Source organism: Dermacentor variabilis, chromosome 4 (assembly GCF_050947875.1).
Source record: "Dermacentor variabilis isolate Ectoservices chromosome 4, ASM5094787v1, whole genome shotgun sequence".
In the NCBI taxonomy this organism is placed as follows: Eukaryota; Metazoa; Arthropoda; class Arachnida; order Ixodida; family Ixodidae; genus Dermacentor; species Dermacentor variabilis.
Window position 1 is genome coordinate 27,338,755 of NC_134571.1, and position 11,590 is coordinate 27,350,344.

General features: G+C 40.5%; 1 protein-coding gene across 1 annotated transcript; it reads right to left on the reverse strand.

Annotated features, from left to right (window-relative positions):
- Positions 1 to 477: 477 nt before the first annotated feature.
- Positions 478 to 9,835, reverse strand: LOC142578838 (uncharacterized). The gene is made up of 4 exons (XM_075688463.1): positions 9,697 to 9,835; positions 8,444 to 8,500; positions 7,141 to 7,331; positions 478 to 5,850 (listed from the first exon to the last, which is right to left on the reverse strand). Exons 2-4 carry the CDS (start codon positions 8,487 to 8,489, stop codon positions 5,767 to 5,769), a joined length of 321 nt encoding a protein of 106 aa, XP_075544578.1. The 5' UTR covers positions 8,490 to 8,500; positions 9,697 to 9,835; the 3' UTR covers positions 478 to 5,766.
- Positions 9,836 to 11,590: the final 1,755 nt, after the last annotated feature.

Consider the following 11,590-nt stretch of genomic DNA (forward strand, 5'->3'; position numbering starts at 1 on the left):
CAAAATATTATGTAACTCATGTAGAAGTTTAATTCACCGCCGCACAAGTCTCTTATAATATGTCAAAAGATTTATAAGTTCAACCTATTTCCCTGTTCTAAACTTACGACTTAACATTCTAAGCAAGTAAGCTACACATAACAAATAAGACAGGCTGCACTTATGTGCAAATGAGACCCATATAATGAAGTGCAATAAAAACAACATTCCAACTTAGATTACATTATCTATGCATTATACTATGCTTGTTAAAAACAACTGGTTGGCAATTGATAATCCAATCTAACAGTAAAAACAGCTGTCTTACCTTATGGTACTCTTGTTGGCACTTTTTCCCACACAATTTGTGAATGTTAGCGTGAGATGAAAATTGATCTGAAAAACACCACATTAAAAAGTTGTGCATTAATTTTATTCTGTCATACAACATGCAACAGTGTATAAAAACTTCATAACTGACAAAATTACAAAAATAAATACAGCAACACTTATACTGATCATTTATTTATGTTAAGAAACATACTTTTGCAAGACTAAGTATAATAGATGACACAGACAATTTCACAGGTAGAAATAACCGCTAATACAAAACTTTCCATAAAGCAAACACATTGACAAAATAAGTAGCACAGGAAGCTGTATTTTGTTACGGCAAAGATGGCGCATGAATTATGAGGACAAGGAAGGAAGCAGAACACATAAACTATACCCAGCTACATGCATGCAGCTGTAACAATACACGTAGTGCACAAAGATCCAGAAGAAACAAAGAGGAAGATGTGAGGAAGGCTTCTTTTACTCATCACAAGTCATCCTGTAAGAGCACATTATGCACTGGCTGTAATCTATCCTCAGCCCATACATGAATAAGTTACATTAGGTGCCACATTTACAAATCACTCATACAATGTTCTTGTGATTTCGCTAATTCCAATCTTTAACTAAGCAAGCATGACTGAGTTACATAAAGCCTCCCTACGGCTTGGCACATATACAGAAAGAAGTGTTTCTATAAACACTGGAGGTCACGGACGGATGACTGACACATACCTCTTTTAATTATTTTGTCTTTGTCATTATGATTATCTATCACAGTAGTCTTTTGTAGAGTGAAACACTTCCAGATAATACACTGTGTGCAACCAAGTGTGAATACCTGTTCTCGATTTTATTTATTTCTACCTTTCTTTGGTGTCCCGCTAAGGTAACAATGGCGCAAAGGATTGTCTTCCCAATGTATGCATTCCCATACAACAGGAGCAGATGATAAGCCACATTAATGGTGCGTGAAATAAAACATCTGTGCTTAACTTTCCGCTGCCGCTCCAATCTGGAGTGATTTTTTTTTTGCTTTCTGTACACTAACACAGGTGCTACGTAGTCCCCTTGGTGCCCAAAGCAACTCTCAAACCCGAGCAGGATGTCCATTTTTTTAAATTCTAAGCAAAACTCTGGTTATGGGGGACAACTGCGAACTTATATTTTTGCTTTGTATCTTAATTATGTTGTTGAGCTTTAACTTTAGCCACTTCACTACTTTTCTGCAGGTGCAGACAGGCCATTGCACCAATGCTAGGTTTTGAAAACACCAGAGCAGGGTAGAAAGCGAGAACAGATATTTATAATTTGGGTGCCCACTCTGCATTGCATGGATATGTTTCAATGAGCGATAAAACTACTTGGTAGATAAACATATGAAAGATAAGGGAATTAAGCTCGAAGCCTACCATATCAGTAACTGGGAATTTAATGTGTAAATGAAATTTTGCGATTCCCAGTGATGAAGAAACAGTTTTGAGAATATGTGCCAAGGTCACCAACTCACTCATGCTCACAAAGGAAACAAAATAAAAACAAGCAAGATTAAAAGAAGTGCGAATTTGCAACCTAAAGTGAGACACCTCGCATGACTGATTTATGTATTTACTGAGCATAAATTACATCTGGCGCATAATCTGCTTGTACAAGATGACAAATAATGAGTTCTGTAAGCCTTGTGGGACAATTCTGTGTGAAAGAGAAATCTATTTGATCATTACCTTTTGGGTATGTGTATCTCAGAACTGGTGCTAGTCTAAGTTCTTACAAAGTAGACGTCATTGAGTACTGTAATTCTAATGCCTGCCACTGCTATAAATTTCTGTTAGTCGCACTGTCATGAAGCAGTTATGTTCAATAATTAGCGGCAGTCACCGCTGAAACACTCAGTACAAAACACGAAATAAATATATGCAGTCGGAATGTAAATGTCCAACAAAGTTATAATCAAGTCTACATTTCACAGAACTGTCTTTTTTTCTGTTAGTGTGCCAATACCATTTCCACATTCACAACCATTTTTGTATTGCTCTCCTGACAAATGCAGGAAAATGCAGTCTTTAACAGAAGCCCTTGGGAAGACAGCCCAGAGTCGCTTTGACAAGAGGACTTCCCTTAAACTTTTGTCGCTATGTTGTAGGTCACTGTAGCAAGGGGAACATTTTGCTGATTGAATATTACTCGAAATATTTTTATTATTTGTACTAGAGGTTTGAAAAGAGAGCCAATTGTAGTGTTCTTCATGCAGATTTTATATATTCCATTAGTTTTTGTTTAGCTGCTTCTCGAGTTATGTCCTACACAACAGCAAAATACATAGTCATATTTGCAGGCACTTCCTTGTGTATTAAATTTTCACAAAAAGCAGTGTGCTGCAGCTAACTAAGCTCTTTGTAGACTGCAAAGTGCTAATATCTATTGAAACAGCATGTAAAGTTACTAGAAGTATGCAAGATTAGTAGGCAGGCAGACAGGCCTGCCTACTAATCTTGCATACTTCTCATGCTATTGTGAAAAAAAATTAGAATATACTTCAAAAACTTTTTCTCACAATAGCATGACAATAACCTTATGCACTTATAATTGTCCTATACTAACGAAATTTGGCATACATACTATTCAAGATATGCAGAATGCTGATATCTAATTGAAATTGCAATCTGTAAAATTATTTAATGTGGCCTAATATTTTTTTCATAGTTCCAGTAATTGTACAAGCCGTTTTGATAGGTGCCATCACTTTGCAGTATATAACTAGCTAAATAAGATACAGCATGAAGCTATTTCTGAAAATTTTATACACAGGAAAGTGCCCACAAGAATATTTGCCACTGTGTAGGACCATAACTAAAGAACAGCAGCTACACAAAAATCAATGACAATTCAAATCTAATAAAACACTTTATGAATGACAGTATATTCAAATCTCTAGTACAAATATATAAAAAAGTTGTTTTGAGGAGTATTTCCCCTTAATAAGTGGGTGTCAGTGTTTTCTACCAAAGTGTTAGAAAATGCCTTCAGGCATACCATGGGGAGCTTTATAAATAGCACACGCACGCATCTGCCTAAAAAGCCCCACGCACTGCTTGCATTCATTAGTCATTTTTGCATTCTGTTGTATATCACCATTTGCATCCCTTAACATTGAGTGCGCAAAGCCAAAAACAACCTAATACCGTATTTACTCGCATAATGATTGCACTCGCGTAATAATCGCACCCCTAAATTCTGATGTCAAAATTCGATTTTTTTATTTCTCGTGTAAGATTGCACCTCAAACTTGCCGCAGCGATATGTCATGTGCCAAGTCTAGCTAACAATGATCGCGCTTACCCTCTGTCAACTGCTATGCGAACAACTCTTGAAGACAAACCAAGCAGTCTGCACGCACCAAACATTCTTAAGCAGATGCCCCATTTCATTTCTTCCATCACTTTCCGCACTCATATGACAAAAAAAAGCTACAACCAAACTTGCCTTTATTATGTGTAGGCTTTGTAATGGTTGTGGTCAACAAAAACAACAAAAAAGGCGTCTTTCGTTTCTTCTCGTCTGCACTTGTGGGCACGCAACAAATCGCGAGTGGCAATGATAGCAGCCACGTTTACAGTCATACGTTAGAAGTGTACCCTATTCATTCACCGACGTTTGTAACGCAGCTAAGATATTCGCCCACCCTTAGCGGAAACGTGCCATATTAAGATAGTGGTGAAGACAAATGCCGCAGTTTCCGCAGCATGCCCGCCATGTGTTCCTATGTCACAGGCAGCTAAGCGCGCCCATCTGTTTCTGTCCCCTCAAAGTGGACATGGCTATGTTATTGCCGCAAACTTGCCGATATTATTCATTACTGATACGGAAGAAACTGTTTGAATGCACGTAATGTACTCACGAAAAGAAAAAAAATCGTGTTGAGCGCGTCCGGCTTGCTCTGCCGGCCACCATGTTTTTTTTTGTGTGTGTGTGTCCCGCAGTACATACAGAGGCAGCCACCTCTTTGTTGACCTGTTGTCATCCCGTAGCAAATGCCAGAGGATAAATTTTTTTCTTTTTGTGGGAAATTTACCCAGCGTAATGATCGCACCTCTGAATTTGAGTCATTTTTTTTTACAATAAAGTGCGATCATTATGCGAGTAAATAGGGTAACACACTGAATTTTTAGCCTGTAAACGGGTTGTATACAAATGGGGGCAGCCAACTCTAGTGTGACAATAAACACACATTTGTTCTCACAATAATGAAACCAGTCATAAAATATATCCTACAAATTTGGAAATGAATGCCCAAAGAACCTTGCTGATTGTCACATTAATTTACTAAACAAGAGTTTTTGATGTTTATAATTCCTAGTTTAATTCACTTTCTCTAGTAAATGGGCTCTGACCTAGACTATTCAGTGTAGGAGACTAACCTAGACCTGGAAGCCAATATTTAAATCTGAAATAAAGTCATTCACCCCACGACCACGTCACTGCCATGTCATCAGAAGCGTGCATCCATGGACATATAGTCTGTAAAATAATTTTTACATGATCTGTACTGTTCCTCTTGCACTAATGCACTAGTATTCCTCTTGCACTAGTTCCTCTTGCACTAATGCATTTGCTATTTAAAGCACTGCTGTAAACCTTTGTGTTTGAGAAATGCAATACTCAAAAGTGTAACACAACCAATGTGTACATGAAACCTACGATGCCTTTGACATTCATCAGTGTGACAAATAGGCACTGAGAAATGCCAAAGGCATCATAGCTTTCTTGTTTCAAACCTTGTATGCGTGTATATTACTGGTATCTTTGCAGTGAAGGGAAGTCACATTATTATCAGACTTATGAGGGGAACTCATGTTTCTCTAGTTTAATATTTTTTTTTTGTGCTCCTATATTCTTTACTTTTCCAAAAATAATGGGTGTTTGAAATAAGTACTCTATATTGCTCTTAAATTTTTCCTGCACCAGAGCCCACGTTGGGTTACATTTCTTGAACACTTTTCAGTGCTGTAGATTATCAAAAGGAAGAAAAAAATGCCGTAAGTTTGCATTTTAGCCTTCTGTATAACAAGAAGTATGAACCTATCAATTACATAGACAAGTACAAAAGAACTATGAAAAACTGTGCATAAAGACAGACATACATTATAATAGCAGGAATCGATGGCGAGAATTCTAATAGAAAGGAACCATTAAAAACTAGGCACTAAAGACACATATTAATTATAATAACACAAGTATTTGCTAAGGATTTGAAGAGACAAAAAGAATGTCTCTTCAAATCACTCCACCCCAACATTCATCCATGGTTCGATGAGTGACCACAGCTGGTGATGCGGTTTGGATAGGTGGAAGCTGAGTGCAGCTGTGAAATAGGTGGAACATGTTGAGGGTCACCAAAGGTTGCACGCTGGTTGCACAGCAGGTTGCCTCGATCTCCGGACTCACTCGACATCATGCGTTGAGCCTGGTTATACGTCGTTTGCAAGAGGCCTGGCCCAAGTGTGTGGCACGGCTTGGGTAAAATTTCGAGGCAACCTGAAAAACACAGATCCATATCTATAAGCAACAAAATATTCTCCATCATAGGGCAAACCAGAAGTTTACTATCGGCACATAGCAGATAATGAAAACAGACACAGGTCACCAGACTTGAGGTATACAGATGTGCAAAAGTGTAAATGAATGTGAAGAGCTGCTTATAGGACGGAATGTTTCATTCCGTCTTTTGTAGATCAATAATAGTATCTTAACATAAAGTCAAGTGTACTGGGCCCTCCCTAAAAAAATTCAAATAATGGGGTTTTACGTGCCAAAACCACTTTCTGATTATGAGGCACGCCATAGTGGAGGACACCGGAAAGTTCAACCCCCTGAGGTTCTTTAATGTGTACCTTAATCTAAGCACACGGGTGTTTTCGCATTTCGCCCCCCCTCGAAATGTGGCCGCCGTGGCCGGGGTTCAATCCTGCGACCTCGTGCTCAGCAGCCCAACACCATAGCCACTGAGCAACCACGGCGGGTATGGCCCTCCCTATTTCTGTAAGTAGGCTATTTCATGCGAGCTGTCGCGACCTGGCACACGACCACTTGAAATTTCTTTTCGAAAAACTGGAGGCCCTTCAATATAGGACAAATGTTAATTTCAAGAAATACTTGTGTAACGCACCAAACTATGCATCATAAAAGGCATAGCCAAAAAATTGGTTCCTTCATTAAGGGGGCCAAATTTTTCAGGACAATAAAGAGAGGCCTTACACCAAAAATTGGACTGCTTATTAGCCACTGCTCAGTTTATTATGGGTCATTAGAAATGGACCATTAACTTTATTTTCATAGAACTCGCTTACAGCAAAAGCTGCAAATTTATGTAATCCACATATTTAGAACTTGTGCTGCATGCAAAAACTGGTTTCAGGAAGATAAATTATGCAGCAGTGCACAGAGATGAGGATGAACTAGCAAAAAAAGTCAGTTTTGGTGTAAGTTTATCGGCATACTTACTATTGAGGCAGTCCTAGTAAATTTATGCCCAATAACATGTATGAAAGTACACTGTATTGTTTTTAAATTGCTAAAGCTTTATCAAAGCAGTTTTGTGTCAAGCAAGAAAAAAAATTGTACAAGTGGTCTCCTACTAGTTTCAAAATTTGCATCGCATTTCGTCTAATCCACATAGCCTCTTGGCGGCTAAGGCAAAATGGATGGACTTGAGCATTCTTGCACCGATAGCAGGGAGTCTAAACTGCTTCGAAGTTAATTATTTCATTGCTGAGTGGCTACAAGCCACTTCACTCAAAAATTTGCCACTTAATTACATGTATTTACCTCGATCTTTCTGTCAGCTTCCAGCCTGCTTGGCATCATCACGAAGGCTACCAACTCCCTAGTGGACGTAGTCAGGACACGGTGGTGGCAGGACGCAGTGGCAGGAGCCGCCAAAGGCTTCGAACTCCCTAGTGAACATAGTGAGGACACGGTGGTCGTAGGATGCAGGGGCGGGAGCCACCAGAGTGTACCTGCAGCAGATTTGCACAAACGCTCTTAGTCCTACCATGTCAGTTTACAAGAAAAATTCAGCTGTCTGTGTAACATGGATACCAATACAAATAAATGTAAACAGTTACGTCCTACAACACAACTAGAACATCGACAAAGAAGAAATGGTACTTATGTTTATGAAAATCCAAGCAATGAAAAAAATATGTGCATCCGATTTGTGCGTGGAAGCTCAATGGTAACCTGAGCACATACCATCAACTGATTTGCTAGTCAACTGCAAGCCTCTTAAAATGTCATTGTATATTTTTTACATGCACTATGTTAAGCTGCATTAAATCAAGTTCAATATCTCTGAATATAAGTAAATTTGAAGTTTGAAGTTTATTTCCTTTCTTCATTACAGAAAGAGGAAGCGGCTTTTCACGAAGCAATTCAATTAATGAATTCCAGTGGTCATTAATGCAACAATGTGCAAGCTCTGAATGAAGCTGGCCAAACTGGGTAGTGACAAATAACAATGTGGTTCTCTACATCTTGTTTTTCTGGCTTCCGCTGTAGCATTAAAATACACAAGAAATTTCACATTCCTGACATTTAACCCTGCAAATTTTTATTCCATAATGAATAATACTTCAGCAAGAGCACTAATGCTGTCTTTTAATCGTAAATAGTGATAGAACAAGAAATTTTACTGGACCCAATGTTTGGCAAGAAAACTTATCTCCTTCTCTTTGTCGAAACATTGGCTCCAGCGATGCTCCTTGTTCTACGGCTCTTATCATTTCAAGTCTCTGTCTTCCTGTGAACCTCTGTACTTTCAATGTTGTACCAATTAAATTGTAATAACAGAGAATTAGTAAATGTAGCTGATGGAGAATTTGTGCTTGTTGGTAGATAATGACAGAGTAACTGCGCAACATAGAGATACGGACAAAGGAGGCTTATGTGTGTCGTCTCCTACAGACATGTTTCTCTCTTTTGGACGGTTACTCTATCTAGATGTAAAAGTATTACCCTTAGCACAATAATGCTGAAATGAAAAAGGCCAGGAAAGTGGACACAAAAATTAAAACAAATAGCATCATATGGTAATGAGATATGCAAAAGTGCCTGCTACGATCTGTCTCACCCATAACGTGCTGGATAAGATGGCGTCTTCTTCTGGATGTTGCCATTTCTTGAATACCTAAAATAAAGTACATTTCAAAATTACAAAGATACACAGAACAACAGCAGTAGCAGAGGAGATAATGCATAGTTTAGTAAAGGAAAGTAAACTAATCTCTGATACACCGCAGACGAAATTTCCTTTATTAAATTAGTAGAAAAATACACCACACCTCATTTCATTCAATGATGTGAGCGTTTCTTGGTACAAGAAAAAAAGGTATTTCTGCATGAAAACAGTAAAATAATCATAGCATTCTACTTTTACAAAATACACTACAGTGACAAAGCCAACTACGGCTGTATATACTTAAAATTGTTATATGCACCTTACAATAGCCAAGACAGGATAAACTTGGGTTCATGTGCAGCTCACCGGGAGATACAACTTTGCAATCAACTCATTTCTGATTGCCAAATATCTGCACTAACATAAGACTACAAATAAAAAGACCCTCTTTTTCATAAAACACCGGACTCAAAATAGAAAATCCAGTAGGAATAGCACAAATTCTCTACACAACACAGCCAGGTTTTGTGCGCCTAGTAGGATTTACTATATAAAGGTTGCAGCAAATTCATGCTTTTAAATATTTACAACTGTGAAAATAAAGATGACATAAAAAATAATAGCATTATACATCGGCTTATACTGTAAGCCAATGTGTTTCCGACTTGACGCCAAATGCACATTTAATTTGTTCTGTTTCAGCGCTTTTAAAGGGTTGTGTCTGTTCGCTCGTGCATGCAGCCGCCTTACTGCTACGAAAATATCTGTGCGGCCACATCGCCTGACAATGCCATACAGCGTGGTAGCGTTTTTATTATTCGCGGTAATATACCTAAAGCGCTAGTAAATCTCCAAAATAGACTACTGTTTTTTCGACAACCTGTCTTCGCCAGCGAAAGTCACACTGGTCACACTACACTTCAAGTTACGCAGTACTTGGTATTCTACGGATTTTTCGATGCGACAGGCCACTCGTCATTGGAGTCGTTAAGAAAGGTGTTTATCTATGGCAGTACAACTTTGCTATAATTTCAGATGCTCTCCTGAGGCTTCCGTCTGCCAGTAGTATTTTCGCATACATACGCCCACGCATGCCTAAGAAACGTCTGTGAACTGCCAAGAGAAACGTGGCGCAAAATGTAGCCGTGCCGGAAGGGCCGATTACGCGCCGTTTGTAAACTCGGAACAAAAGCTGATATGCTTACCTGAGAGGTTAAGAGAAATATGGCACAGGTCACTCTCCGCTGGTAGTCTTTCGTATGCATCTGGTCGTCTCTGCGTTGCGATCTCCCATATCACAAGGAAAATGCAGTGCAAAACGCAACGCTTCCGGCGCTTGTGACGGTCCGGCGAGCTGCACAATGCTCGATGTCGGCAAAGACGAAATCGGCGACACGCCGCTGCTGGCGGCAGTCGTCCCCATCGCAATCACACAGCACGGACAGAAGTTCCCACCGTAACTTGCCGCAACGCCTGGTTGCAGTCGCCCCTAACGCAGCGCTTTCAGAACCACTCCAAAGAATAAAGAACCACCACTCGACGACAACGTACTCGCGCGAGATGCAACACAACTGAAAAATGGCGTCATACTATTGACGGCTTCGGCTTTGGATCATTTGAATCCGCACAACTAGTTTCGGTTTTCTTTCCTTGCGTTGAAACAAAAACTGTTTTGCTCACTGATAATTTTACGTCACGTAAGTAATGCTCACGAATGAAGCAGCCGTGAATTTAACACGCGTCTTGAAATACCGCTACGTTCACTTCGCAGAAGCAAAATTTGCTCGTCCGAGTGCGGTTACGTTTGAAATATCTATCATTGGGCTGTCGGAGCGTGCTCGAAGTGGGAAGACGCGGCGTAATTGTTCTTAATTTGCTTAGCTCTAACGGTGCGGCTGCCCTTGATCTCTGTCGAGTGCAGTTTCCTCTGATGTAAGGTGTAACTACAAAGCCGCCGACGTTACTGAATAATCTAGTGCACCTGAAGCTGCCAGAACTCCGGTATTTTCTCCACAATTTCTTGCGACTGCGTTCCGCTGTCACCAAATGCGAGCGTAGTGTTTGACGGAGATTTAGCAACACATTTTCCCGAAATATCGTTCACCGCTGTATCACGACGTGGAGAAGCAGCGTTGTTGGTCCTCAGTAAAATTTTCTGTTTATTGCGAATTTTGGGATATCAGGTATATGGGCACAACCGTCGAAATATATCTGTCGGTTTTACCGCGAGCTTACGTATAAAGTCAAGTGCGATAAGATCCCATCCCGCGCCGTTGACTGTGCGCGTTAAAGGAAGTGTTCGAGACTGAGCCGGGCTGGATGGGCGCCCCAAGTCAAGTATCTAAGAACGTCACGTGATAAAACGCGCGCAAGCCGGGAGAGGGAGGCGCTAGTTTAGCGCGCTTCTCCTCCTCTAGCCGTTGCTCTAGCCCGGTCTTGCGCCACTCTCGCTCTGTTTTGGAGATAATTTCCGATGGATGCAAAGCTGGGAGAGGAGGGGGGGGGGGTAAGGGTGTGCTCAGATAGCGCAAATTTTCGGAAGCGTTCGGTCCGCTCTGCTCGCGCCCTTCATCACGCCAACGCTGTGACAGCGAGTGTTCGCCGTCACTGAGTGAGATCTGTTGATGTTTGCACGTGCGCGCGTGACCCAGTGCTTGCTAATTTCAGGAGTAAGCGAATGTTTACTGCAGTTTATTCAGCCGATGAAACTACGAACCTTGGTTCGTGCAATAGTTCGTGCAGTGGTTCATGCGGCATTGGGGTGAAACTGCTGTGTTATTGTTTTCATATTTCTAGGGGGTTCCAAAGCAGTGTTGCGTGCACTAATATTTGTTTCTGGTCGCGGAACGCAACGCACTGCGGTAGCCCAGTGGCTTTGGTGTTGCGCTGCTGAGCTCGAGGTGACGGGTCCAACCACAACCGCGGCAGTCACATTCCAACGGGGTCAGAATGCGAAAATGCGCGTATACCGTGCATTCCGTGCACGTTAAATAACCCGAGCTGCTGAAAATAAATCTGCAGCTTTCCATTGCCGTGCGCCTCATAACAAGATCTTGATTTTTGAACTTAAATCTTCAAAATTTAATTTTAAGTCGCGGA